Source organism: Rattus norvegicus, chromosome 14, assembly GCF_036323735.1.
Source record: "Rattus norvegicus strain BN/NHsdMcwi chromosome 14, GRCr8, whole genome shotgun sequence".
NCBI lineage: Eukaryota > Metazoa > Chordata > Mammalia > Rodentia > Muridae > Rattus > Rattus norvegicus.
Genome location: NC_086032.1, coordinates 79,874,689 through 79,900,491, shown reverse-complemented (window position 1 = coordinate 79,900,491; position 25,803 = coordinate 79,874,689). Strand labels below are relative to the sequence as shown.

Sequence of the window (25,803 nt, the reverse complement as noted above, 5' to 3'; positions counted from 1 at the left end):
TCACCATAGTTAGGCTACGAGAAGAGGGGAGAACCCAGGAGCTGGGTCACAGATCCACAGCTTGAAGGGGTTTGTAAGCAGGTACCTGCCTCAGGGGGACTGAAGAGGAGATGGGAGTTCAGATGGAAAGACTCAGAAGGGGACCAAGGAAGTGGCTGTCGGGAGGGATTAGAGGTTCTAAAAGGGCTGGCATTGAAAGTGGCAGGGGCTGGATGAGGAACGGTCTATCCTGTGAACTCTCATCTGCCGGTCCAGCTTCCAGGAGTAGGGACTAGGGAGAAGTGACTGCCATAACATACTAACTAGAGACCACTCCTCGCCTGCTTGGACCCCACAGCAGCCTCAGTTTCTGCTTTGTCTCAGGGGATGATCGAAGTCTATCCAGTTCCTCTTCTGAGGCCAGCCACTCAGACATCAGCGCCAGCAGCCGGCTCACTGCATGGCCAGAGCAGTCCTCGTCCTCAGCCAGCACATCGCAAGAAGGACCAGGGCTGGTGGCTGCCCAGGGCCCAGGGGAAGCCATGCTGGGAGCCTCAAGGCCACCCCTCAAGCCACTGCGGCCTCGGCAGTTACAGGAGGTTGGCCGCCAGAGCTCCTCTGACAGTGGCATTGCCACAGGCAGCCACTCCTCCTACTCTGGCAGCTTCTCATCCTATGCGGGCAGCAACCTGGACGTGTGGCGGGCTGGCGAGGAATTCGGTTCTCTGCTCAGCCTGCCCCCTGGAGCCAGCGCACCTGAGCCCAGACTGTGCGCCTGCCCACCTGGGGCGGCCGAGTACCAGGTGCCCACTTCATTGCGACACCACTACGACACACCTCGAAGCCTACGCCAGGCCCCCAGAGACCCAAGCCCCGCCTCTCAGGGCGGCTCTGACCACAGTTCAGCTACAGACTCGGGTGGTCAGGCACCCACGGGGTCTCCCTCCAGTTGTCTGGGAGCTCGAAGACGGGGGCAGGCAACGGAAGGCCCAGGCAGTGAAGCTGTGCTGCCCAGTCCATCCCCTGGCGAGTCCTGGGAAGCAGGCAGCCCTCATACTGGGCCACCTCCAGCTTTCTTTTTGTCTTGTTCAATCTGTGGCGGACTCAAGGTAAAGCCCCCTCCCTGAGATAGCAGGCTGTCCGCTGCTGCCAAGAACTGGATACGCCCTTCCACGGAGGGGAGGAGGGACCCCATAGCCTCTTTGCAGAGGAGGTGCCCTGTGCTGATTTGAGAAGCCACCAGTCCTGTAGCAAGGGCCTCAGGGGCAGGGTGACAAACACAGGGCTGTCCTCCCCTAGGTGGGTGCTATGGCTGCTGGAGGCAGGTCAGGTTGAGGTCAGAAGAGCTCCTGACCCAGTCTTTCCAGGATCATCTCACCCCCTGGATCAGGCAGAAGGAAGCCATGCTCATAGGCTATCTATTGCACTGTTGGGGGCTGTGCCCACCCCATTGGGTCAGATCTCAGTGACTAGGCTTGTCCTGGCCACAGTCCTCTTCCTGGATAACTGGCCCTCTGGATAACTGGTCATTTCTGCAGTGTGCAGACACACTTCCTATCCAAAGTCAAACCTACCACGGCTCCTCTAGACATCCTAGTCTGCGAGCCAGCAGCTCTGTGTGTGCAGCCCATAGCCTGGGCACAGTCTATATGCGATCTGCTTGACACATCACCCTGCGGCACCCACAGGTGGGATCGGTGTCCCATCCCACGAGGAGGAAACTGACGCTCAGGAGGCTCCATGACTTTCGGGGTCTCTGACACTGACCTCCCCCCACTCCACACACACTCACACTGCAGATCAGTCTGCTCCTGGGCCCCTGGAGGGCTCTGAGAAGTGGGCTGCCTGACAGGGGTGTGCCTGGCCCCCAGAAGCTGAGTTTGCCCAGGGTCCTGAGATCAGTTTGCTGGAGGGCCTCTTGCAGAGCCTTCCAAAAGCGTTCCCTGTGTGCCTCCTTGCTGGGACCAGGAAGCTGGTGGCCAGGACCAGGTGGAAGAAATAAGGAGGGCTCTGGCCCTGCCCACAGGTCACCCTGGCTCTGTGCTTGGGCTGTCTACCTCCCCAGGCTGCGTGCTCCCTTGCACAGAACAGAGGTGCTCCACTTCCCCACGTCAGAGGGGCAGTGTGGCTGTGCCCACCCCTTAGGCGTCCCTCCATTGCCACCTACAGTTCCGACTGGCAGGCCAACCCACCTGTAAAAGCCTCGATCTGTACCTGCATTGCGGCCAATCGTGTTGCTCTACTGCGTTTCAAAAATCTGTTTGTAATACATTCTCAGACTGGAAATAAAGTTATCTTTTCTTATTGCCTCGCCTTGTTCCATTTGGCCCTCCCCACCAGGCCTGGGACTGAGGAAACTCCAGGGGCCTGACCCTCAGCGTGAGGTCTGGGTGTTGTGGATGTGGGAAAGAGGACAGGTAGCTTTGGATAGCCCCGGGGCTGGAGACATGGTGTGTGTGTGTGGGGGGGGGCAAATAGCCATGTAGTGTTTTATCTTCCCATGCAGGGCTTGCTCTGAGCTCAGACTCATCCAGCCCCTAACCCAACCCAACCTGTTGCATTTTCCCTGTGCAGAGAGAGTGAGTGCTCCAGGGAGCAGCCCCTCCCTCCCTCCCTCCCCTCTCCCTGCCTGGTTCGCTCTTGCTGGCAGCCCTGCTGGAAGTTGGGAGCCTGGCTCCCCCAAGCTTCTGTGTAGGGAAGAACAGGGTTTGGGGATTGGCCACATTCCCTACCCACTGACTGGGTGGCCCTGCAAGTCCCCATACCTCTGGGAGCCTCAGTTTCCTCCTCGGTTGATGGGTAGTCATCTCACCTCATGGGCTGGCCTGAGGGTCTGGTGGGACTCCTATATAAGCATCCAGCTGATATGTGTTTACCAGAGGGAGCCAAGTATGCGAGAGGTCTGAGATTGCAGATCCTGGGACCAGGGAGCCAGCGGGTTGGTCAGCCAGAGGGGTAGGCACTGCTCTGCCTTTGTTCTCTATACTTAGCTCTCTGTACTCCCCAAAGGTCCTTCCTTCTGCAGGAAGAGGGGCAGCCAGGTGGGCAGTTCTGGTAAAATCGAATCCTTGCTGTCACAGCTTGGATGTCCACCTGCTACCTGAGAAAAGTTGACCTAGGCCTGAACCTGGGTGGATGGGGATCGGCGCGCGGGGGGCGGGGGGGGGGGCGGGCAAGAAGTCTTCACTTCAGGAAGAAAGGAAGCACCATGACACCTTGAGAAAAGGTGGAAAGTCCCCAGAGGAAGGCCATTCTAGGCCCTTCTGTCCAGTCCATCCCTCGAGACATATAAATAAGTCCCAGCAGTTTGCAAAGACATTAGGGCTCCACGTGGAACCCCGGGTCGCCAGTCATGACCCCCCCTCTTCATGAGATGGGGCGGGGCTTTCCCTCAGGTCAGGGGTCTGCAGATGGCTCGACACTGGTCTCAGACCTCCCTCCTCACACACAGCCCACCAGAGGTCTAAGCTAATCATGTTTTCTTGTCCCATTGTGATTCACCCACCTCTTGGGTCTAGCATTGATCCTGTAGCCATGGCCCTCCCTGAGCAGATGCCCTGTGTGGGGACTGTTGAGGATTTGGCCTTTTGCTTAGTGACAAAGTACACCCCTCAGAGACTTTATGTGGTTGGCTCTAGGGTGTCTAACTCTCATGCTGGGGACTCTTACACCTCTTTGAGTCCCCAAGGCTGCACAGGACTATTAGAAATGGTGATGCAGTTAGATCTGTGTGTTCTGCTCAGGGATATCCATGCCTGTATCCTGGGCAGGTGACCATCCTTCTTGACACCTGAACAGTGCTGGCTGTCAAGTTCACTCTTCTTTTCCGCCATCATGAGTCCCACTACCAAGTAACTCCTTCAGAGTCACTAGGATTGAGTGACTGTGGTTACCTGCTCTGACAGGTCCTTTCATAGCAGGTACCTGGGATGTTTGGAGCCGTGGGCTTTCAGCCTCTACCTTCCCCCAGCTGGAGAGGGGAGGTCTGTGCACGAGAGGGTGAATGTGCCCAGCTGTGGCCTTTATCACCCCCCCCCCCATCCTCCCGTGCAGCTACTCTAAGCTGTTTCCTCTCATGTTCTGTCTACTCCCAGTCAGGCTGTGCCTGAAGCAGAGGCCTGGGACTCATTCTGGACTTGGGGGCTGTTTATATCACAGGGCTCCCAGGAGGGCTCTGTAGGGCATGAGACAGCAGGCCAGGGACAGAAAGTGAATATTGTGGTCACCGTGGGCCATGTGGCCATGTTGTTCCACAGGCGCGTGCTACTCAGGTGAGAGGCTTTGGGGTCTCGCTGAACCATGAGAGCCTGGGGACCCTTGTTTGTAAACTTCCTCAGAAGACCCCTGGCCTCAGCTGTCTCCTAGACTGTCAGGGCTATGGGGGTCTAAGAACAAAGGGCTCTGGGTAATGACGCTGTGTCCCTCCGGGTTACAGGTGGTCCAGATTGTCAGACCTATGTCATTTTTGGGAGTTACCATTTCATTTCTTGGGTCTCAGGGGGTGGGGCAAAGGGTGAGTGGGATGTACACACTGACCCTCTTGTCTTTGGTCTAGGTCACGGCTACTTCATCCACTGGACTCACTGTGACGCATCCAGGTAGGCACCTACCTGGCTTTGGACCCTGGTATTCAGTGTAGGGATGAAGGGTTTAAGGGGGATATCCCTGTTGGATGGGCAAGGGTGTAAGTAGTGGGGTGACAGTGGCATTTGGGGAGCCTAGAAGAGGTGAGCAGGGGGAGGTGGTGAGCTGAGGACAGATGAATGGCTCTGGGGCATGACTGGGTCAATAGGAGTGGACAGTAGACAGCCGGCTCAGGGTCTGTAGTTCAGGAGTGATTTGAAGGGTTAAGTCCAAGCCCTAAGTGTGTACCAGATAGCAAAGAACACAGGACAAAGAAACTGGCCCAGGGGTTCCAGCTTTTCAGGACGGGTTTGCAGAAGAGGTGAGAATGTCAGAGGACTCAACCAGGACTGGAGAATCCTTGGATGAATCCTGACTGCCAGCAGAGGAAAGCTGGAGGGTGTGGCCCTGACAAGGGCAATCCCGGAGGATTGGGAGAGGCTATAGGTCCTGGGTAGCTGGCCTTGGGTCAGATGGCTGGAGGCCAGAGATACCCCTGGCCTTGTGGGCTGCAGATCCCTGGGTCTCTTTTTCAGAGTTGAGTGTTGCCTTTGGAAGGTCAAGCCCTATAGGTAAGATAGAGCCCAATCAGACCCAAGAAAGCAATGTGGTAGGTAGGAAGCAGTGAGTGGGGCCACAGGCAGGCAGGGTCAGTACACTGGCCAACAGGAGGGTCCCAGTCCCATCCACAGCTGGGGTTTTATATCTTGATTGCTCAGCCTGAATTCTGGGTCCATGTGGTGTCCTTGGCCCAGAGTTCTCCCCGACATCATGGAGTAGCATGGCTGGCCTCACTGTTCAGGCATCTACCTCTGCTTACCACGTGTCTAAGGCTGCCAGTATTTGCCTTTGATATGGTGGGGACTCCACCCCAGGATCAAAGGGGCAGAGATGGAGGAGACACCACTTGAGCACAGGGCCCTCTCCCTCTGAGGGCAAGGGCAGGGTCACATGAGAGGTAGGACCTTGACTCTGATGAGGGGCATGTGAGTTTGCCCTGCACCAGACTAGGACCAGAGATGTGCCAGGTTACAGCAGGCGATCAGCCTGCAGCTGCAGTAAGGTCAGACAATAACATCCCGCTGTCTGTTGTGTTCTTCTTAAGTATGTGAGTCTTAAAACGATACTGGCCAAAGCTAAAACTGAATTAAAGTACCAGGAAGGACATGGGGCATAGGAGACCCACGCCTTCCTGAGCAGCTGGCTGTGCTCCTTGGGGAGAGAGTGATTTTGGCACCTCATGGAGCCCAAACAGCTCCCCTCTGGCCTATGACTTTGGATGTCAGTTGGTTCTGAACCTTCCAGCTATCTCCCTGAGTTTAGGCTTCAGGTTCCTCCTGCTTCTCCTTGTTCCTCTCCAACTCACCTGTCCAGAGAATTGTGGAAAAAGAAGATTCGATCCGAAGTGCCTAGACTCTGGAAACATGTTTACGCCCACTGAGGCATGGGAACTGGCCCAGCGCTCCCTCTTTTGCCTACACAGGCTCCATGCTGAGGCCTGGCCTCTCAGTCTCACTCTTAGACACTGGGGCTCCACCCAGACCCCAGCCAGATCTTACCTGCCCTGCCCTCTTCTCCTTCCCTCAGCCATGCCCCTTATCCAGCCTGCCAACCCAGTCCTGGGAGCACTTCCTTGCAGCCTGACAGGCAGTGCGGGGTGGTACTAGCTCTCCCTCTACCCTGCTGGCTGAACCTCCCTGGGGAGGTTTTCTTCTGTTGTGATGGATTCTCTGGGCTACAAATGCACCAGATTCTCAGAAATCCTTTGCCTCAGATCATAGATTTCCTGGGGATTGAAAATGCTGAGCCTGCTTTTGCTTGCCAAGGTCTAAGACAGGACGTTCTGTGAGCAGGCAAAGCCAGCTCCCTGACTTGAGGCCAGGAAATGGATGCCCCATGTGGCCCTGTGCAGTAGATGAACCTCACCACAGTTTGGATAGCACATAACTTTAAGATCTCCGAGGATGCACACTGTGTAGTAGGGAGTCTGCCCTGGAGTCCTCGAGGCTGGGGAATTGGGACGGAACTGTTCACTTGCTTCAGTCAGAGCATGCACCCCCACAACCCTGGGGTCTCGTCTAGCTGTACTGGCTGATGGATATGTGACTTGGGAATTTGGGGCCTCTCTGCATAGGTCTCTCTGTGAAGAGCAAACCTACTACCACCGCCATGCTGGCAGCAGGGATGGGGAGGAAGTTGGGAGGTCCTGACTGAAATCTTCAGGCAGAGCTGTGTCAGAGTGGTCATGGCAGGGTGGTCAGGATCCGTGGGACAGACAGGCAGAGCCAGGCCTCTCTCTGAATGTGGGGTGCAGAAACAAGTTTACCTGAGGGGATCTCAATGTCCCCAATCTGAGCCCGGGGCTCTGCAGTTCTATGGGGCAGGGATTTGACCAGCCTCTCTGTGTCTAGGCCGTGTTCTAGTACTTGGAACGGAGGACAAAGGAGTGACTGCTCTTACCTAGATCTCTGCAATGGCACTTTGCGCCTCATTCTTTATGGTTGTCCCCACCCCATAGGGACAGAATTACAAGAGTGTCACCAGAGAAAGGTCTTGGCTTTGCCAACAGTGTGCAGGGTCCCCTGGCCTTGAAGGGAAGGGGTTGGGGCCCATCGAAACAGTTCACTTAGCAGGGAGTCTACCATGAGCCCCACCTGGTGGGCATGGAGGGTCCCTTGCTCCTTGGACTATGCACACACTGCCCATCATTTGCAAGGATATGGGACAGGGGTAGGGGTGGATTCTTAAAAGAGAGTTCAAACAGCTGAGGTATCCTGGAGGGAGGGGGTGTTCATTTTGCTGGGCTCACAGATGGAGATGTTGGCTATGCTCCACCCACAGATGGGTCCTGGTGCGAATTACCCAATCTACTGGGAGTTCCTCCAGCAGCAGCCTGCAGCAGGGCAGAGAAGAGCGTCAGGCAGAGACAGCAGGGATATGCTAGCCCTGGAGAGGCAGGAGAAGAGACATTGCACTGAAAGGGTGCCTGGGAGGATGGATGTAAGATGAGGTTTGAAGGGACAGAGAACAGGCCTTGTGGGGTCCATAGGTGTGGGTGCCTGGACCAGGTGGGGGCAGTGTTTGGGTCCTAAGATCCCAGTGGGAATGGGGGATCTGGGGAGGGTCTCCAAGGTGAGAAGGTGGGATGTGGGAGGAGGGCACTGGCCCGTGAGGGGTGGGGAAGCTCTGTTGAGTGGCCTTTGGGGGTACTTTATACCTCCAAGCTATATCTCGGGCATCTTCTCTCCACAGGATCCCCAGGGGTGGCTGCTGACAGCCCTGGGCCTGAACGACCACACGGCGAGACGCCCACGTATGTGAATATCCCCATCAGCCCCACCTCCAGACTGCAGCTGCATTACATGGACCTAGAGCTCTCGGGAGCCAGTGGGGGTGTGCGAGGTGGGTCTCACCAGGGGCCTCACAGGCTAGCTGTGACCTTAGTGTTGGACCTGAGCCCCAGGTGCCTCAGCCCTGGCTAGAGAGCCCTTTCTCAGAGCCTGCAAGTGACCTTACAGTCAAGACCTTCAGCTCCGGCCCCTCACTCCCTGAGAGCTGCTGCCCAAGTTCTGACAGGATTGCTGGGGTGGGAATGGCGATGGATCAGAGCCCCCGCTAGCTCCATTACCTGAGGCACCTGAAGAGAGGAGGGACCACAGGCTGGAGCAGGGGCAGCTGGGCCGGGGGGGGGGGACATTCTCGCTGGGTCCACTCACTGTGGGCTGCTTTTCAGGGGTCAGCGCCTCCCGCTATGCACAGATTGACATCACAGCTACGGAGACGGCACATCGCGTAGGGGTCCAGCACGCGCAGAACCGGGAGGAACGATTGCCAGAGTTGGAGCAGCGGAAGAAGGGACCCTGAGCTGAGGCTGCAGCTCAGGCTGGGACTGGCCAGCCGGACTGTCCAACAGAGACAGGAAGGCTGTGGTTGGCCTTTGTGCATCGTTGGAATGAGTGGTCGTAGGTTCTGGGCCCACACCATATCAGTTCATTCCAATGTGTGAAAGCCGTGTAGCAGCCTCCTCTTTGCCAGCAGGGGCTCTTGCCTTACTGGTGCCTAAGACTTGACCTGAACAAGTTCTCCTAGGCCACGGGGCCACCAACAGACCCATCTCCATGTTTTGGTAGCCTCAGTGTCAGCCAAACAGCACTGCTAAGCCACCCAGTGGGACTGGGAAGTCCCCCAGGCCTGGAATGCAAGCTGCACTACCCATCCCGGACGGAAGAGGTGACCATGGTGACAGCAGAGCACTCTAAAGCCGGTTCTGTATCCAGAGGGACCTGTGACTTGCCACTGATGAGCCACTGAGTGGCTCTGCTGCTGGGACACTGCAGCAGCCTTCCCTACCTTCTCCTGCAGTGTCTCCCTTGAGCTAGGCCCTGTGCCTTAGGATGAAGGCCACGGTGGGGACAGGACTGTTCCCTCTTGTCATCATGTTGGGACCTACTCCAGTAGCTGGGTAAATTGTCTTAAATCCCTACTGTTATATTTTTAACAATTTATATTATTTTCCAAAGCTGTGAGGTTTTTCACGTGTGGTTTGGGCCCCGGACTGAATGGGAACAACATCTCGCTGCTGAGCCCAGGGGTTGAGGGATGGGCATGTCTGATAGTGCCAGGTTGGAATGTCCTAAACCAGGCTGCGACCATGTTTTACTGTTGGTGAGTCTCTTCTCCAAGCTTCTGAACTACCCCAGTCAAGAGCTGTTAGCCGCCATTGGTAGGCATCACAGCCTTCAGGCACCTCTCCTGGGCTGGGTCCCATGTTTTCTCGACTTAAGCCTTCATCTTCAGGCGCATCGGCAGCTGAAGAAACGGTGCGTGCCTGATGCTTTAGCACCCATCTCTAGAGATGAATTCTGTCTTGCATTCGGCTGTGTTAATTCAGCCCAGTGCTGAGATTCACACATTTAGATACTGTCCCGGCACGCAAGCGCGCCATACGTTATGCTCTAACGTGTCTGCTCAGTCGGGTTGCTCACAGCTAGGACAGCTAGGAATGAACTTGCTGATAATTCTTGTCTTAGGACACACATACGTGATAGTGCCAGTGTGGTTTCACCACTGCACACCCCACCGCATGTGTGCATGTGCACGTGCACGAACACACACACACACACACACACACACACACACACACGCATACATAATCACTCACGGCTGCAGGACTCCATACTCAGCCATCTCAGGGGAGCGGTATCTAGCATCTCACTAGAAGAATCTGGACTTCCCCACCACTCACACAAGCCAGCTGTCCCTTCTCACACCGCTGGCCATGTGGGTGTCCTCACTGGTGAAGAGTCTATGTGTGACCCTTTTGCTCTTTAAAAAGAACTGGCTGGACAATTCTCTATGCAGTTCGGGTCAGCCATTTCTGATGTACCACAGATATTTCCTTTGTGGACAAAGATCTCACGTGCTCAGGGTAACTTGAACGTCTGATCCTCCTGCCTCCACTTCCCCAGTGCTGAGATTACAGGTGTGTACACCACACCCAGTTCATGAGGTGCTGGGGACCAACTGCAGGGCTCTGCATGCTCAACAGGTCTCCAGCAACTGAGCCCTAGCTGACTGTCTCAGTGGAAACTTCACTGAGAGGATCTCAACTTCTGACGAAGTCCAACAAACTTTTCCCAAGTAACCATTCAGCTCATTTAAGGGCGTGGCCTAACTTTAGGAAAACCATTTTCCTGGCCTGTCATGGTACGGTTTTTGTTGTTGCAGATAGGTTTTCTGGAACTCCTTCTGTAGACCAGGCTGGCCTTGAACTCAGGCTGCCTCTGCCTCTTGAGTGCTGGGATCAAAGGCACTCCCCCTCCCCCCCCACACATCATGTTCTAGTTTGTTTTTTTAAAGATTTGTTTTTATTTGTTCTATATGAGTACACTGTAGCTGTCTTCAGACACACCAGAAGAGGGCATCAGATCTCATTACAGATGGTTGTGAGTCACCATGTGGTTGCTGGGATTTGAACTCAGGACCTCTAGAACTGCTAAGCCATCTCTCCAGCCCCATGTTCTAGTTCTTATCAGTATGGTTTGCACTTAGCCTATGACCCATTTTGCATTGTGCCTGATGCAAGGGGACCTTAATCGCCCCCCAGTGAGCCAAGTGGCTCCAGTTCCTTTTACTATGAAGACACTCTTTTCTCAACCTTGATGCCACCGAGATCCCTGCGTCTCTTGTCTCTCTCACCACAGGTCATCCAGTATCAATGCCATCTACCCACCAACCTGCTGGCTCCTTTCTGATGTCAAATTTTCCCATCCTGGGCTCATTGGACCTTACCTTTGGGTTGGAAAAATAGAACACAGGTCATTTCCCCAGAAAGAATGCTTTAGAAGACATTTTATTTCATTGTGTGAACTCGCGTGCTGCAGCACACGTGGTCAGAGGACAGCTGCGTAAACCTGTCCTCCTTCACCATATGGATTGAAGTTAGGCTTAAGCAAAGACCTTGACCTGCCAACCTGAGGACCTTGTCACCTTTGCTAGGTGACTAGCCAGAACCTCATCTAGGTTTGTAGCTTGAGGTTCCCTTGCCGTAGAAGTCACACTCACCCAGGGAAGTTTGCAGGGTCAGGGTGGCCCTCATGACTGAGGTCAGCCCCAGCAGGCAGCTCCTACACAGGTCACACCCGCTCCCTAACTCAGCTGTGGGCTCTATGTCACTCACACTGAGAGGGTTCGCTGGGCTGTGTACTGCCACAAACACATTTTACGTCAACATGTCTATTTCTAAGCCCTAGAATGCAGTCATGGCCTCTGGCTCTAGGGACGCACACATTGGTGAAGATGCACCGATAGCCAGGCGCTCCTCCTGCACTTGACTCTGAGTCTGATGTCTAGGGCCCAGTGGTGAGCCCAGTCCCCTGGGCTGGATGGCGCAGGAGGCCTTGGTGGGTACCCGAGTATATGTGTTGGGTGAACCAGAAAGGCAGAGCCGAGATCCTAGCAACAAGAATTTCTCTGGGCCTCAGACACTGCTGAGGGCTCTGGGAAGATACTTAGATATCCCAGCTGGCCTGATAGTGGCAGACAGGGTGGGTGAGGGAACCACACTGCCTGCTGCTCTATGCTGCTGCTGTCCTTAACCCACGGGCTTCTTGCATGATGTCCTGGGGGTTTTGCCCATATATGAGTGTGTGTGAGTGTTCCCTTGTGTATAGGTATACATACATGTTAGTGTGTGCACACATCACAATGATGTGCCTTCTCCCGTCATGCTCCACTTTTGCTTATTGGGCTGGGATAGCTACCCAGCTTGCCCTGCTGTCTTTCCTCTAAGTGCTGGGACTACAGGTAAGTAATCACAGCAAGGCATTTACACGGCTCTGCAGATCTCAACTGGAGACCTAATGCTGGGTGAGCAGTTGTTCACTGAGCGTCTTTGCAGCTTTGCTATTCTTACAGACATGGCTGACTGTGTACTCCTCATAGGCAGAGTTTTGAGCCGAGATCCAGCAGCTAATAAACGCCATGATCTTAAAGGATCAGTTGCTGGGGTCGAATGAACTTTTGGCTACTCTGTGTGAGGGATCAGATACTTAAACCAGAATATGGAAACCAACTGGGGTCTTTGGGGAGGCAGAAAATGTTTGCCCGACAAGACTTGAAGGCTTTCACCTCTGCCATCTTTGTCCTGAAATCTCTTGATTTAAAACTATCTGGGATCAGATCCCTGGGGAGAGAGGGGGTAAGTGAAGTGGGGGGAGGGCAATGCTTCCAGGGGGTAGACCAGTCATCTATATCAATTACAAGGGGTAGTTCCGCCTTTCATCTATAAATCTATAACTTAATTTGCCATGGTGCCACCTTTGGCTCAAGTGGACCCATCTCTCGAGATACCAGGCAAGGACTAGATGGCTCAAAACCCTGCCATGTATTTAAGGACTCTGTACATAACATTTCCAGTGACAGATTTATATAATTTCAATGTAAACTTTTGCTGCAGCATGGAGACCGGTCATATCTCATTGGTAGATGTACCCAAAGCCCTCAACCAGGGCGGTGACAGCTACACTTGCTTGAAAGAAAATTAGTCCTTGCCAGCCGCAGCAGGATCAGATCGGTATTTCTCCTTGCCACTGTGGACAGCCACACCAGTATGACAAGTTGACAGTTCCCAGTGTCTTCAAGAGCCTCTCTAGGCTACTGCCAGTGGCTTCTGGTCTCAGAGCTCATTGTGCCGAGCCCTTGAGACCCTGCTGGACAGGTCCTGCAGATGCTTCTTCACCTGGATAAGGGGACACCTGTCAGTGGGGGACACCATGGCAAGCCTGCTGTCAAGAGATCACAGGAGACAGCTGAAAACTAGTTGGAAACACTCTGGCTCATCTTTCACTACACAGCCATCCAGGACATGTCATAATTAAGGACATCTCAGTGCAGACTCAAAAACTGAAGGGATACTACAAAATACACAGCCAGAAGCAGATCACCCCAAAAGACACTGTGGAGACCCATGGTGGCCTGTGGAAACGGTGATTCTTCCTCACAGTGGTGGATGCCCACAGTGGGTCACAGAGAACCCCAGTTCTGACCCCTTAATACCACAAGGGTACAAAGAACCATATGGGACCCTACCAGACGCGGATCAGGCTTGATCTGCGGTTTTTATGAGTTCTCACAAAGTAACAGCTGCTAGCACGACCCTTCATATGAGACCCGTGGTTTGGCGTCAGTCGCTGGCAGGTCTCAGAGCATACCACGTGGTCCTGGCTCCCTCGTTTATTGACCAGATTCACAGGGCCCTTCTTTGCAACAAGTCTCTTGGTGGCCAGGGGCAGCCACAAATGTGCTTGAATTTCAGCCCTGTGAAAACCCCCAAATCCTATGGTAACCACATCAATGGCCTTTGAGCCCCAGGGATTTAGGCTCCTGCTGTTCTATGTTCTACTCCACTTCTCAGAGTTCACTTATTTTTGCATCGTTTACACCCTGTGCTCAAACTTAGGAAGGTATAGGAGGGAATCTCCCATGCTGGCCACAGCCCCAGATCCTTCCAGAGGGAAGGTGTGCTGGGTCCTCGGGGCTTCCCGGCTCTGTGGGCACTGGTCACAGCTGGTGTGCCTTTGCTTGTCCGAATTGGTCTGCTTCAGCTAAGCAAGAGGTTATTCCCTAGAGGGCTCCTGGTGACCCCAGTGCCTCTGCAGGCCACCTGTGCCACATCCCAGTGTGGGATGCAAGCCCACACCTCAGCAGGCCAGGAAACAGCTCCCTGTCCAGAGGCTCCCTGGATGCCACAATGCTTGCTGCCTTTCATGCCTACAGGCATGTACATCTTGCATGTTGTCTACAAGCATGATGTGTGCTGGCAGTGCCAGCATCTCCCATGCCCAGTACCCCATGCTCAGTACCCGGCCACTCGCAGTTCCAATGGACTGCATTTGTGTTTCCTTGAGTCAGGAAGTCATGTGTCTAAGGCCCAAGCGTAAACTGAACAGGAGTGCAAGGACAGAGGGTAAGGACGGCATGCCCCACCTTGTAGCCCAGCTCCTTTGTCTTCTCCTCCAGCAGGACGTACTTCTCCTTGTTGCGGCTGATGTGCTCGGGGTCACCGATGCTCTCCACGTGCTTCAGCTTCTGGTGGGAAATCTCCAGCTGCTTCTGGTAGTGGTTGTGCTTTTCGATTTTGGCCTCGAAGTGCTTAAGCTCCTCCTAGAAGGCATCCGGAACTTAGTCTCCCCCAGCACAGAGCCCTGAGGTGCCTGTCTCTCATCCAGAGATGGTATTGACCGCTGCTGGCAGCTCCCAGGCTGCACACTGAGAACTGGCACATACTTACTGCTAAGAGTCTCTAAACGGGAACGCTCCACCAGAACCTGGTAGCAGCAGGGAGCTCTGAACTCCCATCCCTAGATACCTTCTTTCCCATTGACTCCAGGTGGTTACACCATTTTCACCGTCAGGAGATCACAACTGAGGCAATCTGGATTTGGGGCTCTAAGGTCTCTTCCCAAGGCCACAAAGGCTAAATCTCCATGAGGATGGCCTCATGTCTACCTCACTGCCCCTGCCGTTAGGACTCCTTTGCTTCTCACAGGCTGTCTGCTGCTGGAACCTTCCCTGCCTGCTCCCTTTTACCTCATGGGGCCAGTGATCACTGGGAGGTCAGTGGTAACCTCAAGAAACGCCACCTCTGGAGCTCCCTGGGCACAGACACACAGGAGAAGCCTTGGATGACTTGGGAACCTCAAACCATATGGGTCTCAAGCATGTCCTATCCTACCCTAAATAGCAAGTAACTCAACAATCCTTTTCAGAAGATATTCCACCTATCATCCACTCATCAGCTTCCTGGAGCTCTGCCCGCATGGCACACCCTGGCCAGGTGTATGGTCACATATCCCTCTCAGTACCTCACAGCACAGAACTGGGCAGATCACCCCACCATGCTACTACACACAGGAGGCCCTGAGGCCGCTGGCGTGAGTGGCATGTGCCCACCTGCTACCACTTGACTGACAGGATAACAAGGACTGCAGAGGCCAGGGTGGGAAGGAAAAGAGTCAGGACAAAAGCACAAAGGCATTGTGGGATGAGGAAAAGGAACAGAGAACCCGATCCCATTGGAAATACAATAGAAGGTGATACAGCTCTGCCTCCCAATTTCCTTACCCTGAACGACTCCAGTTCCTTCTCGGTGAAGTTGGCAGACTGAGCCAGGTCCCACAGATCTATCACTCGGGGCTCTTCAAACTCTGCAAGAGAGCAAGGGCTGTCTGTCTGGATAGGTAGCATGGCTCAGGCAGGCCAATAGGAGAAGCCAAGGGACTGTTTGGATGTAACTCCCCAGGAGATGGCCCATGGAGGGCAGGAGGGTGGTTAGAGAAAGAGGTGACAGCCAACACATGGACCATGGCCAGACTCCTTTGTCTAGCCCCATTAACCCAACAACAGTGATTCGTCAGAGCTGGCTTGTATGATAGATTGGTCGTCTCCATAGCAAGCAGTCTCTGGAGAGGGAGCAATGACTTTCCAGCAGTCCTGGAATCCAGCCCCTGCAAGAGCACGCCATGCCTGCAAGGCCTTGCAGGCGCCCCATAGAAGGGGGTTCTGCCTGGGCCCATGCTGTATAAGGCTGTGCATGTAGGACTTTGTCCAGCATGCTGGACACAAAACTAGGTACCACCACCCCCAAGCTGCCGATGGACAGTGAACTTGGCCCTATCGCTTGGAGCAGAAGCTGATACAAGGGCCACGGGCCAGCATGGGATCAGTGGCAAAGCTAGCCTCCACTGGCAAGAGGATTCAGAGACAGTTCTATATGAGATTACCAGGGCTGAGAAGACAGCCTGGACGGAGGGCCACTCTGCAACTACTTCGAAATAATTTTGGTGACGGGACTGATTAGCCAGCCCAGAGCATCTTTTTAAAAATTAACCTTTACTTTATGTGCATGAACGTTTTGCCAGCAGGTATGTGTACCACAGGCATACAATGCCCACCAAGGCCATTAGAGGGCACTGGATCACTTGGGACTGGAGCTAGTGATAGCTGTGAGCTGCTATGTATGGGGGTATTGGGGATAGAACCGGGGTTGCCTGCAATAGACCAGTATTCTGAATCACTGAGCCATCTCTCCAGCTCCTGGCCCAGATATTGCAGCTCAGGAAGTGGGGCCCAGGACAGTGACTGAGTGTGACAGGTCTCCTAGGTACTCCTGGGTCCATGCACCTGTCCCCAGGGCTTACCAGTGGCGGGGCCGTAGCCCTGGTGGCTGACCTTCCTCAGGCGGTCTAGGCCCTGGTTGATACTACGCAGTCTGTCCTTCAGTTCACTGTGCTTGCTGGCCAGGGTGTCACTCTTGATGTGGGTCATGTCAGAGGGGCTGAGAAGGTTCTCATAACCTTCTGTGGGACAAGACACAGAATGTTTGACAAGAACCGCCATCCCAGTGGCCACCCACAGGCCTCTGCAGCCCTCAGAGATAGCGGATGGCTGTGCTTTCTCAAACAAACACCTAAGTGTGGATGTCTCAGTGTCTGTACCCAAAGGCCTGCCCAGGGGTCCTCCATGGTCCCTAATGGCTCCAACTTTCTCAGGTCCCCTACTTTGCAAGGTCACACTAGTCAGAACTCAGGGTGGCTGGCTTATGTTAGAGGGGTGGCCTGCTCCATCAGGGGACCTCAGTCACCTCAGAGGTAATCTATAGCTGTACTGACATCACATTGGATACAGAACCCATATGCATTCACGAACATGGGTAGAAACACAAGAAGTGTCCCCCTTGCCTCCCCACAACCCTAGGCAACCGTGCTCCACTGTGCCCAGAGCACACGGGCGTGGACGGACCTTCAGCTCTGCTCAGTGTATCTAGCAGTACATTGTACTCGTGGATCTTCTCTTTGTAGTGCAGAAACTCTCGCCACAGCTTGTCCAGTTCTTCACTGGAGAATTTCCCTGATGTCTTTGCCTAAGAGGAAACAGCCTGGGCTGACCATGTCTGTCCCGTCATCAGCACACCCCAAGGAGTTCAGACGCCTATCAGCTGCATCCTTGCTCCAGGGCAAAGAGCTTGGGGCTGTTCTCCTGCAAGTCTTGTGACCCTCTGCTAGGTGTGTGCACCAGGAAAAGAAAAATCAATTTGGAAGCTCCTAATGGGCAGTGTCTCTTTTCCTTGATGTCCCCAGATTTGGCAGTGCTGGCCAGAGAAGAAAAGGGAAGGACTCTGAGGAAGGTGCCTACATCTGTATAACTCTTCCGTATCTGCTGTGTAGATATTGAGAACAGCAGGGTCATCTTGATGGTCCAGCAGGGACCGGATCAGTGTAAGACAGGCTATCCCAGGAGCTGGACCAAGGAAGCCTGTGGTACTGAACCACTGCCATTCAATGCCCACCCCACACCTGTGCTCTCTGCTTAGGCTCTCACCACAGAGCAAAGATGGGCCAGACCCAGTCCTGCCCACTTTCCTAATCACAGTATCAAGAAGTCCACACCAACATCTGCACACAGCTGATGGCCCTTTCCCAAGTCTAGAGGCAGGACCACAGGCCAGACAAAGAAAACACAGCTACCTGACCTGACACCTGTGTGACAGCCACACACGGTGAAGAGCACATCTAAGACTGAAGTCCTGACAGCTGGGAGCAGCTCTGCTGAGCAAGAGCAACCAACCAGGACAGCTTGGGCTTCACGGGAAGGACAATATGCACACAGATCATGTCTCAGCCAGCAGCCTGAGCTGATGCAGGAGAGGCAGCAAGGTTGACAGCAGAGACAGAGCACTCCCAGTCCCACACTGTAGCTCTCCACAGGTCAACACAAGTTTCAGGAGGGGGAAAATGGCAAGTGGTACCTTGTGCCACAGCTTTTCCAACCTGGGGTCCCCCAGCTCATCCTGGGTGTCTTCATTGAGGGCGTTGCTGTGCACTGTCTGGGTGTCCTTCCTCCCATCCAGTCCGTACCTGGCCAGGATGACTAGAGAGGGGACATTGATTTTTATTGGATGCTGTCTCCTGCCACAGGAGCCTGCGAGTCTGCTTCTCATTGTCTAGAAGATTCCTTTCAGCCCTCTCATGAGTGGCTACTCAAAACCTGGAAGGACATGCAGCAGCTTAGGTGCTCAAGGCCAGGGGCTTGCAAGGCATCCTGGGACCTTCCACAGACGCTCCCTGCTTGAGTCCCCCTGAATAAGGAGCTCATGGGCAGTGAGGGTGTGGGTTGATGTGTGGACTGTATCTTGATGCTCCCACTTCTGGCATATGCCAAACCCCAGTAGAAAACAAAAACAAAAAAACAAAAAACAAAAAAAAAACAAACAAACAAACAAAAAAAACCCCACATCAAACCAAACCAACATCAACAAACAGGACTGAACAGTCTCTTGGGTGTCAGGGGATGGCTAGGAGAGGCCTAGCCTCTGAGGTGTCCAGGCTCTATGCCCACAGCCCTTCCACTCTGGAGGTCTTGGCACCTTTTGTCACCAACACATCATGGGCAAACCTGCCAGTTGACTTCAAAAGTGACTGGTCTGTAACTTCCATGCCCCTGCCAGGCAGGCTACCTTGAAACTTGTATGCCACCTGCAGCCACCCATGCCTGCTTGGTGAGAGGGCTTGCTTGATCCCTGCTCTTAAGGGCATTGAGTCTCCTAGGCCTAACTTCTGCTTATCTGCTAGGAACCTGTCCCTCACCTGTGACACTGTCATCTCTAGAAAGGGTACAGAACTTCTGTTGTGTTACTTTGTCACATCCAGGCTCTGACCCTCTGTTCTGCAGCCTTTTCTTGGGGCCTTCATCCAACAACTCTCATTGGGCAGTTCCACATGGCACTGCAGTCTCCATGCCCTAGATCAGGGGCTGCTCAGCTCACAATGAAGCCTCCCCACACCGTTCCTTCTGGTGGGCTCTGCTTTCAGTCATAGCTAACCCTGCAAGTGTCCCTGCTGCTTAGTTTGCACCTGTCTTTAGGGGATGGCTACCCTTTTCTCCTGCCTAAGAACGATGTGCCTCATTCTCCCTGGAAGCTTGAACACCCCTCTATCCCCAGAGTTGGGATAATGTGCTGTGAGGCATGCATTCTACTGCCCCACACGTGTTCCCAGACTGGGCTGTAGCATTCCTGATGACCATAGAAAGCCACTTCTACTGACAGATCAGGAGGTGTCTGTGGGCAGGCAGCATGGGGGCACACACTGTGACTTGATCTGGACTCCATTAGATCTAATTTAGATCTTACAAAGCTATTTTAAAAGCGGGCAGGGGCTTGAGCCTATAATCTATGATCCTTGGGAGGCTTAAGCAGGAGGAACGCTTGAGTCTTGGAGTTTGGGAGCAGCCCGGGCAACACGGTAAAACCAGTTTGCTGGCGCTGCCTCTGCAGCTTTCCTGCTCAGCCTAGGCCTGCTCATTGCTTGCTACCAAGGAAAAGGGCTATCACTGTCACCCCCAACCTGGGCAGCCCAATGCCTGAGCTGGGTCGGGGTAGGAGGAGAGCTTTGGAAGAAGAGAACACAAATTCCATCAGACTTGGGCCCACAGGCAAATGGTTCAAGACTGTTCAGTTAAGACTAAGCAAGACTCTGGATCCTGGAGTGCTAATCACTGTATGAAATAGAATCCCAGAGAGCTCAACATCTCACATAGTTCCCTGCAGTATCCAGGCCCAGCCCCAGGAGCGAGGTAGCCCTGAGGATGACAGTGGGCATGTCCCTTAACAGCTGCCCCATAGGACTGAATCCATGAGGGGTTTTGCACAGGAACTGTCTAGTTGAGGCACTTCCCATGAGACTAGGCTTTAAGGATCTGGCCTGGCCTGGGACAGAGCTGGTATAGCTAGGGGCCCAATCCTTCATATGATTACCAGCAGCATCAGTTTCTTACACCCACGTTCTGGGTCTGGACTCTGAATTTTGGTTCCCCAGATGTAGGGCCAGTATTGACAATGCCTTGAGCAGTGAAGGGAGGGCCCACAGGGACCACACCCAGAAGGTGGCCAGCATCAGCAAGCATCCATCTCCAGCAGCAAGAGCTCCCCCAAGTGCTCAGAAGAGTCAACGTCATGTGTCAGCTCCTAATCCTGTTAGGTCTGCTGCGGGGCCATCAGCACCGGTGAGGAGGAAGCATCACTCAAACAGAAAACCTTGCTCTATGCGGGCCAGACCTTGTCAAGCTGGAAGAAGCTAAAGTCCACCTAAAACACTGGCTAGTCAGAGGATGGTGGTCACTAGTTCTCTTCCTGGCGTCCTCTCCTGGGGGGCCAGCTCCACATTCAGCACCAAGCCTGAGGAAGGGTCTCTATAAAGGGCGACTCCTGTCACAGCACTGAGGACTAGTTCTGAGGAAGCTTCCTGGATGAACCCTGGCTACAGTTCAGTTGCTTATACCAGCATTAACTCCCATCACCCACCCTGTATGCCAGTGGTACCTCATGGGGGGCACGACACTCAGTTTGGAACTACCACGAGAGGCAGGGCGTGCCCATGTCATGTGGAAAGCAACGTGTTAGCACAAGGAGTGGAGGTAAGCGGGTGACGGGAGGGGGGGGGTCAAACATGCCACTGGTCAGCCAGTGGGTGGCAGAGCTGGGATAGAACCCCACTGCCCAGGGCATGCAGAAGGGTTGGTGGTCAATTTATGGGCTATGTCCTGAATGCCACAGGGTGGTGGCACCTGATGCCTGACTGTGGGCTGAGGGTGTGAGGAGGACGGGAGGAGAATCCAAGTGGAGCACACACCCATCCTCTAGACCTGAGGATCCATGTGTGCACTGAGCGTGTGCAACGCATAGAGCATGTGAGACTCTGCCCATCTTCAGTGTCCACATAAGGAAATGCTCACAACCTGCCTTGCCAGCACAGTCCGTTCGTTCTGAGATCGGACCTACTCCCCTCATCTGGCCGACAGCATCCTAGGTCTCCTTCCTGGCCAAACAGCTCAGAGCCTTTGGCTGCCTAGGCACCAATGTACCAAGTCCTTAGCCCTGACTCCCTCCCAACATTCATAAAGCAGCACAGGAACTTTGAGCGCAACCCAGGGCACCTGTCCTTAGGTGAACCACCTCACAGGCTCCCCCGCTCCCCCAACTTGGCCTGGGGACTGGTGGCTGCACCCGACATGAGAATAAGAAGGTACCATTGAGATTGTGGACCAGTTTTGCTTCTTTCTCCCCATCCCCGTCTAGGCCTTCCACCTTCAGCTTCTTCCAGTTGAGTTCATCCCTCTCTTGTATCTTCAGGTCAGAATGCAGCTCGGCCAGCCTCACAGGAGACAGATGCAGCTGCCCGAGGAGAAAGGAGCGGACATGGGATAAGCCACTGTGTGACAGATCATGGGCGACAAGTCTGACCTGGGGGAGGGGGAACTTGGAGTTCAGAGTGGACAGGGCTGGAAGTCACTCACAAGACATACGAGGACTGCAAAGACTGACGTCCTATGTCAGGAGCCTAGCTTGAGACACAGCTGAGGCAAGGTCTGGAAATCCCAGGCCCAGGAGGAAGCCCAGGGCTGTCAGTAGCCTCTGCGGCCTCTTACACCTTTCCGACTCTGACGCCCAGAGCTGCGGACCAGGTAAAGGATACACCAGTGAAGGGCTGGACTCGGTGAGGAAAGGAGTAATTTTCACAAGAAGTAGGAGAAGAAAAAAAAAATTATCCATAGTAGAAGATTAAATCTACAAAACTTGCCAATCTAATCTTACATTTTTTCCCCTGAGGTACTAGGACCAGATCCAGGGCCTTGTGCATACATAGTAGGCATTCTACCACAGAGAGATCCTATCTCAAATTCAATCCATCATCAGTCAGAAGGACGTGCTCCCAGGGAACCAGAGAAGCCAGCTCCTGCATCCCGAAGATGCTCTGTCCAAGGGGATGAAACTGGGTCTCAGAGAGTATGTGGTAACCTGCAGAGGTTTCCCCACCCCAACTCCGAGGAGAGTCCTTTGCTCCCCACATTGATCAGGAGTCTTCATCTTGCAACACACTAGGCGTGTCAAATCGCTGAGTCAAGTTCCCCACTGAATGGCTCACAACTCATTGTCTTAAGCATGGCTATGAAACGGGAACTGGGTAATCCCAGAGTAAGGGCATGAAGGATTAGATGGGTGTGGAAGCAATGTCCCCTCCCCCCAATCTCAAATTGCCCAATCTCACTGATGGAGGTGGGTTCCATGCCTTTGCAGAGCTCTCCCATACTGACTGTGATACTCTGCTCCCTGGAGTATCAAGACAGACCTCAGTTCTTCTAAAGGTGGATTGGGAACTGGGCAAGGCAAATGGTCCCCCACCCCCAACTCATACCTGATAACCTACATTCCATTCACTGTGGTGTTTGTGTTTGGAAAACAAAGAAACAGATTGTTTAAAGGATAAAGCCTACCCTGGATGGTGAAGGAAGGACACTGAGGCCTAGGTAAGCACCTTATCTACCTGAAGCAGTAGGGGTGGGAGCCGATTCCGCTGATAACAGCCTCACCCAGAGGGACAGAAGGCCCATCCCGCAAGTTTACTTGTTTACATGAAAGATAAGAACTTGGTGCTCTCCCCCAGAGCTGAGGTGACTTAGCAGGTAGGACCTAGCTGGAAGCCTCCATGTCTAGAAGGAAAAGTAGCAAAACTCAACCTGTGACTTCAAGGACGAGGCTCAGTGGAAATGAGTATAAGGGAAGCCACTGGAAGAACGTCCCCCTCCGTTCAGCAGAAAAAGTGACCACACATCCCTTGCAGAACTTTAGGGCTAGAGGCTGGAAGGACATGCAGCCCAAGGCTTAGACAGGATGAGAGCCGCCACCCTAACAGTGACACGGAACCATGGACGATCTGATGATGCCACAGATCAGTGGATATGGCAGAGGACCCAGGGACCACGAAGGCACAGAGTGAGGACTGGTGACCTGCCACAGTAGGTCTGAGAAAGTCACTTGAACATGCGTATGAAGGTCTTGGGGCCACCTTCTGAGCAAAAGGGATCTCAGGATCTATGGACACCAGACTATGTTTCCTCAACAGTCTTTGACAATATCTGCTAATGTCGTCCTGGCCCTATTCTCATCTTATTGGGTAATCCCAGGGGAGGCACACTCATCACAGTGGGTACCTGGAAACAGCGGTCAGGGACAGCAAGCCTTTTACTCTAGATGGTTCCCACCGCTCTGATGCGCTTCATACATCCACTCCCGGCTGTGCTCTTGGCCCCTTTCTCCAGAAAACTGAGGCTGGACACTGCACACTGTCCCCCTCTTGCAGCAGCCTCTCAAAGATACTGGGTGGGCACTAAACTGTGGGGCTGTCTGTGAGCCACCACTCCCCTTTCCTAGAAGCCAACTTCTCAACTACCTCTCCATCCTAGTCCTCCAGGGTCAAAGTTCTCCACCTTTTTTTTTTTTTTTTTAAAGCTCACTCTTAGTTTGCAAATTATTTACTCTCCTCCCAAACTCAGGAATGTTTAAGCTGGAGGGCTAAAGGGTGACCCTCTTTAATCTAGCCAGGAAGATACTGTGGCTCTGACAGTCTGTTTATGAGTAAATACCTAAACAAAAGCCCAAGTACTGGTCTACCATTGTAATTAGGAAAGGGACTCAAGTTCCAGGCCAGCCCTCAGACTCTGGATATCTCTTTCCAAAAGGAAGAGAGATTAGCATGGCTGCTAAATCAGACTTCGGCATTCCACAGGTCTTGTGTAGGGTCTACCTGTACTAAGGAATTCCAACCCCCTTGGGAAATGCTTTACCTAATTAACCAGTTCCACTAGCCACTGGGGCTTCTGTAGTCTCTGCATTGTCTCATCTCAGGTCACCTGCTTTTCTTCTTTCATGGGGGCAAATACAGATAAAAGACTTGCAAGCCAGGCCCCCACATAGAGAGCACCCAGCTATCTTCACCTGAATAACTGGCTCTTTGGAAAATTGGATTTTTGGGTAAAGGTGTGCACAGCTAGGAAGGGTGGATATCACTCATTCTTTGGGGTCCCCAACTGCACTAAAGGCACCACAGCCCCTTACAACCAGCACCAAGTTCCTTTTAGGTTTCTGGATCTCTTATTACAAGTAAGGTCAAGATGGTCCAACTGACACTTAAAGGGAGGCAGTACAAAGGGTAGGCTGTCCCCCGTCCCAGCCGCTTCTTGATCAGGGGCCTGCTTTCCTTCGCAACTCCTCACCCCAATCCCCGCGCATCTCCCCGGCACCGCTCACCCGCTTGGCCTTCTCCCATAGCTGGTTCAGCTTCTCCATGCGGAACTCCTCCCCGGACTCACGCTTGGCGGCCATCTCGGGCTCATTCTTCTCCCGCGAGTACTTGCCGCCATGACCTGCGATGGGCTGGGGCACAAGCAGCAGCGGCAGCAACAACAGCACTAGCAGTTGGAGCCGGGGCAGCGTAGAGACCCTGTCTCTAAGAGGCGCCATCTTCCTCTGCAGAGCTAGCAGACTGACAGGCCTGGATCCTGTAGGCCCGCCCACCTGCAGCCCCGCCCACCAAATAGGCCCCCTCCAGGCCTCGCATCCCTTCTTCGTCCGATCCCGCCCACCGCAGGCCCCGCCCATATGACGGCCCATTTTTCGGTCTCTGGCTCCGCCTTGCCCACCTCCGGCAGAGAGCAATGATCCCAAGGCATTTTCACTTTGGGGCTGCAACCTTTAGAGCTCACCAGTCGGGCTCCTGGGCTCCTCTAAGGAGACGAAGCTGGGAAAGCCGGGACCTGCGGCAGAACTGGAGCTACTCCGTCTCATCTGCGCACTTACGCACCGCCCCACTCTTAAAATCACGCAAGAAGCGCGGTGGGAGATGGTTTTTGCCATTAAAGACGGGAGCAGCTATCTCAGCTCCGTCTTTGGGACACATCCCAGACACTTCCCCTCCGCGCGGTTTCTGTTCGGAAGTCTTTGTGCACCTGCCTAGTCTCTTTCCACCTGCAGCCCTAGAGAGAATGCAATGGACAGAATGAGGCACAGCCCGCCTGTTGGGGGCGTGGCCTGACCTGGAGACAGCCTGGTGCTCCAGGAACCTAGGGTTTTGATACAAGCACCAGCACAGTTTGGGCCTAGGAAGGACAGGCAGAAGAGTCATCTGGTGAGGATGGCCCGAAAGTGTCTCCAACGGGGAAGGACATGGAGGACAAGAGTAGGGAACATTTGGGGGAGTCAGTGCTTTTTGTCTGTTGTTTGTTTGTTTTAAGCTGTATCTTGGGTTAACACAGAAAGGGTTCAGGTTTGGAACTCTGGTCCTGTGCAGATGTTAGCATCTGTTTTCTGAGATTTTTTTTAGGGGGGTGGGGATTGGTTTGGTGATTTTCGGACAAAGTATCACAGTGTAGCTCTGGTTATCCTGGAACTCACTTTATAGACCAAATTAGCCTCAAATTCATAGAGATATGTATGCCTCTGCCTCCCAGGTACTGGGATTAAAGGTGTGCTCCCTTATGCCTGGTCTAAAATGTCTCCCTTTCAGATAGGAGAGGGGTTTTGTTGTTGTTTGTTTGTTTTTCCGGTTTCTTGTTATGGTTTTAGGCTTTGTTTGTTTGTTTAGATGAAACAGGATCTTACTCAGTAGCTCTGGAATTCAACTGTGTGGACCAGGCTTGCCTTGAACTTTCAGAGATCCACCTGCTGCTATCTCCCAATTGTCTGAGATCTTAAGGGCAGTTGTTGTTTCAGATAGGAGTGTGGAAGCCAGTCCCCAGCCGTCTGTCTTCTCCAGAAGCACAGGCTCCCAGCTGTGTGACTGTTAATGTTTAATGCTCTAGCCTTGCTCA

The 25,803-nt window shown here is 53.6% G+C and overlaps 2 protein-coding genes across 8 annotated transcripts in view; one reads left to right on the top strand and one right to left on the bottom strand.

The window, feature by feature from the left end:
* The window catches only part of Dok7 (docking protein 7), a 34,031-nt gene extending 23,590 nt beyond the window's left edge, over positions 1-10,441 (top strand). For 2 of the 7 annotated variants that reach the window (XM_017599206.3, XM_039091973.2), the window contains exons 6-9: positions 364-1,088; positions 4,535-4,577; positions 7,855-8,004; positions 8,336-10,441. In XM_017599206.3, coding sequence (XP_017454695.1) covers positions 364-1,088; positions 4,535-4,577; positions 7,855-8,004; positions 8,336-8,466 — 1,049 coding nt within the window. In that variant the 3' untranslated portion in view covers positions 8,467-10,441. Of the gene's footprint in view, positions 1-363; positions 2,286-4,534; positions 4,578-7,854; positions 8,005-8,335 lie in introns of those variants that run through there. The other 5 variants (XM_039091972.2, XM_017599205.3, NM_001130062.2 and 2 more) reach the window with 5 other exon arrangements.
* Positions 10,442-12,480: 2,039 nt separating this feature from the next.
* Positions 12,481-24,490, bottom strand: Lrpap1 (LDL receptor related protein associated protein 1). Its single transcript, NM_001169113.1, has 8 exons — positions 24,245-24,490; positions 21,187-21,331; positions 17,909-18,030; positions 16,903-17,023; positions 16,302-16,460; positions 15,226-15,308; positions 14,089-14,265; positions 12,481-12,841 (listed from the first exon to the last, which is right to left on the bottom strand). Exons 1-8 carry the CDS (start codon positions 24,455-24,457, stop codon positions 12,779-12,781), a joined length of 1,083 nt encoding a protein of 360 aa, NP_001162584.1. The 5' UTR covers positions 24,458-24,490; the 3' UTR covers positions 12,481-12,778.
* Between the last annotated feature and the right edge of the window lie 1,313 nt (positions 24,491-25,803).

What these genes read in the sequence shown, in the direction of transcription:
- Lrpap1 (NM_001169113.1), bottom strand. Translation starts at nt 24,457, where the DNA reads ATGGCGCCTCTTAGAGACAGGGTCTCTACGCTGCCCCGGCTCCAACTG. An exon ending in GGGCTACGGCCCCGCCACTG is followed by an intron (nt 15,309 to 16,301) that starts GTAAGCCCTGGG and finishes GCTCTCTTGCAG; the next exon opens with AGTTTGAAGAGCCCCGAGTG. An exon ending in AGGAACTGGAGTCGTTCAGG is followed by an intron (nt 14,266 to 15,225) that starts GTAAGGAAATTG and finishes GATGCCTTCTAG; the next exon opens with GAGGAGCTTAAGCACTTCGA.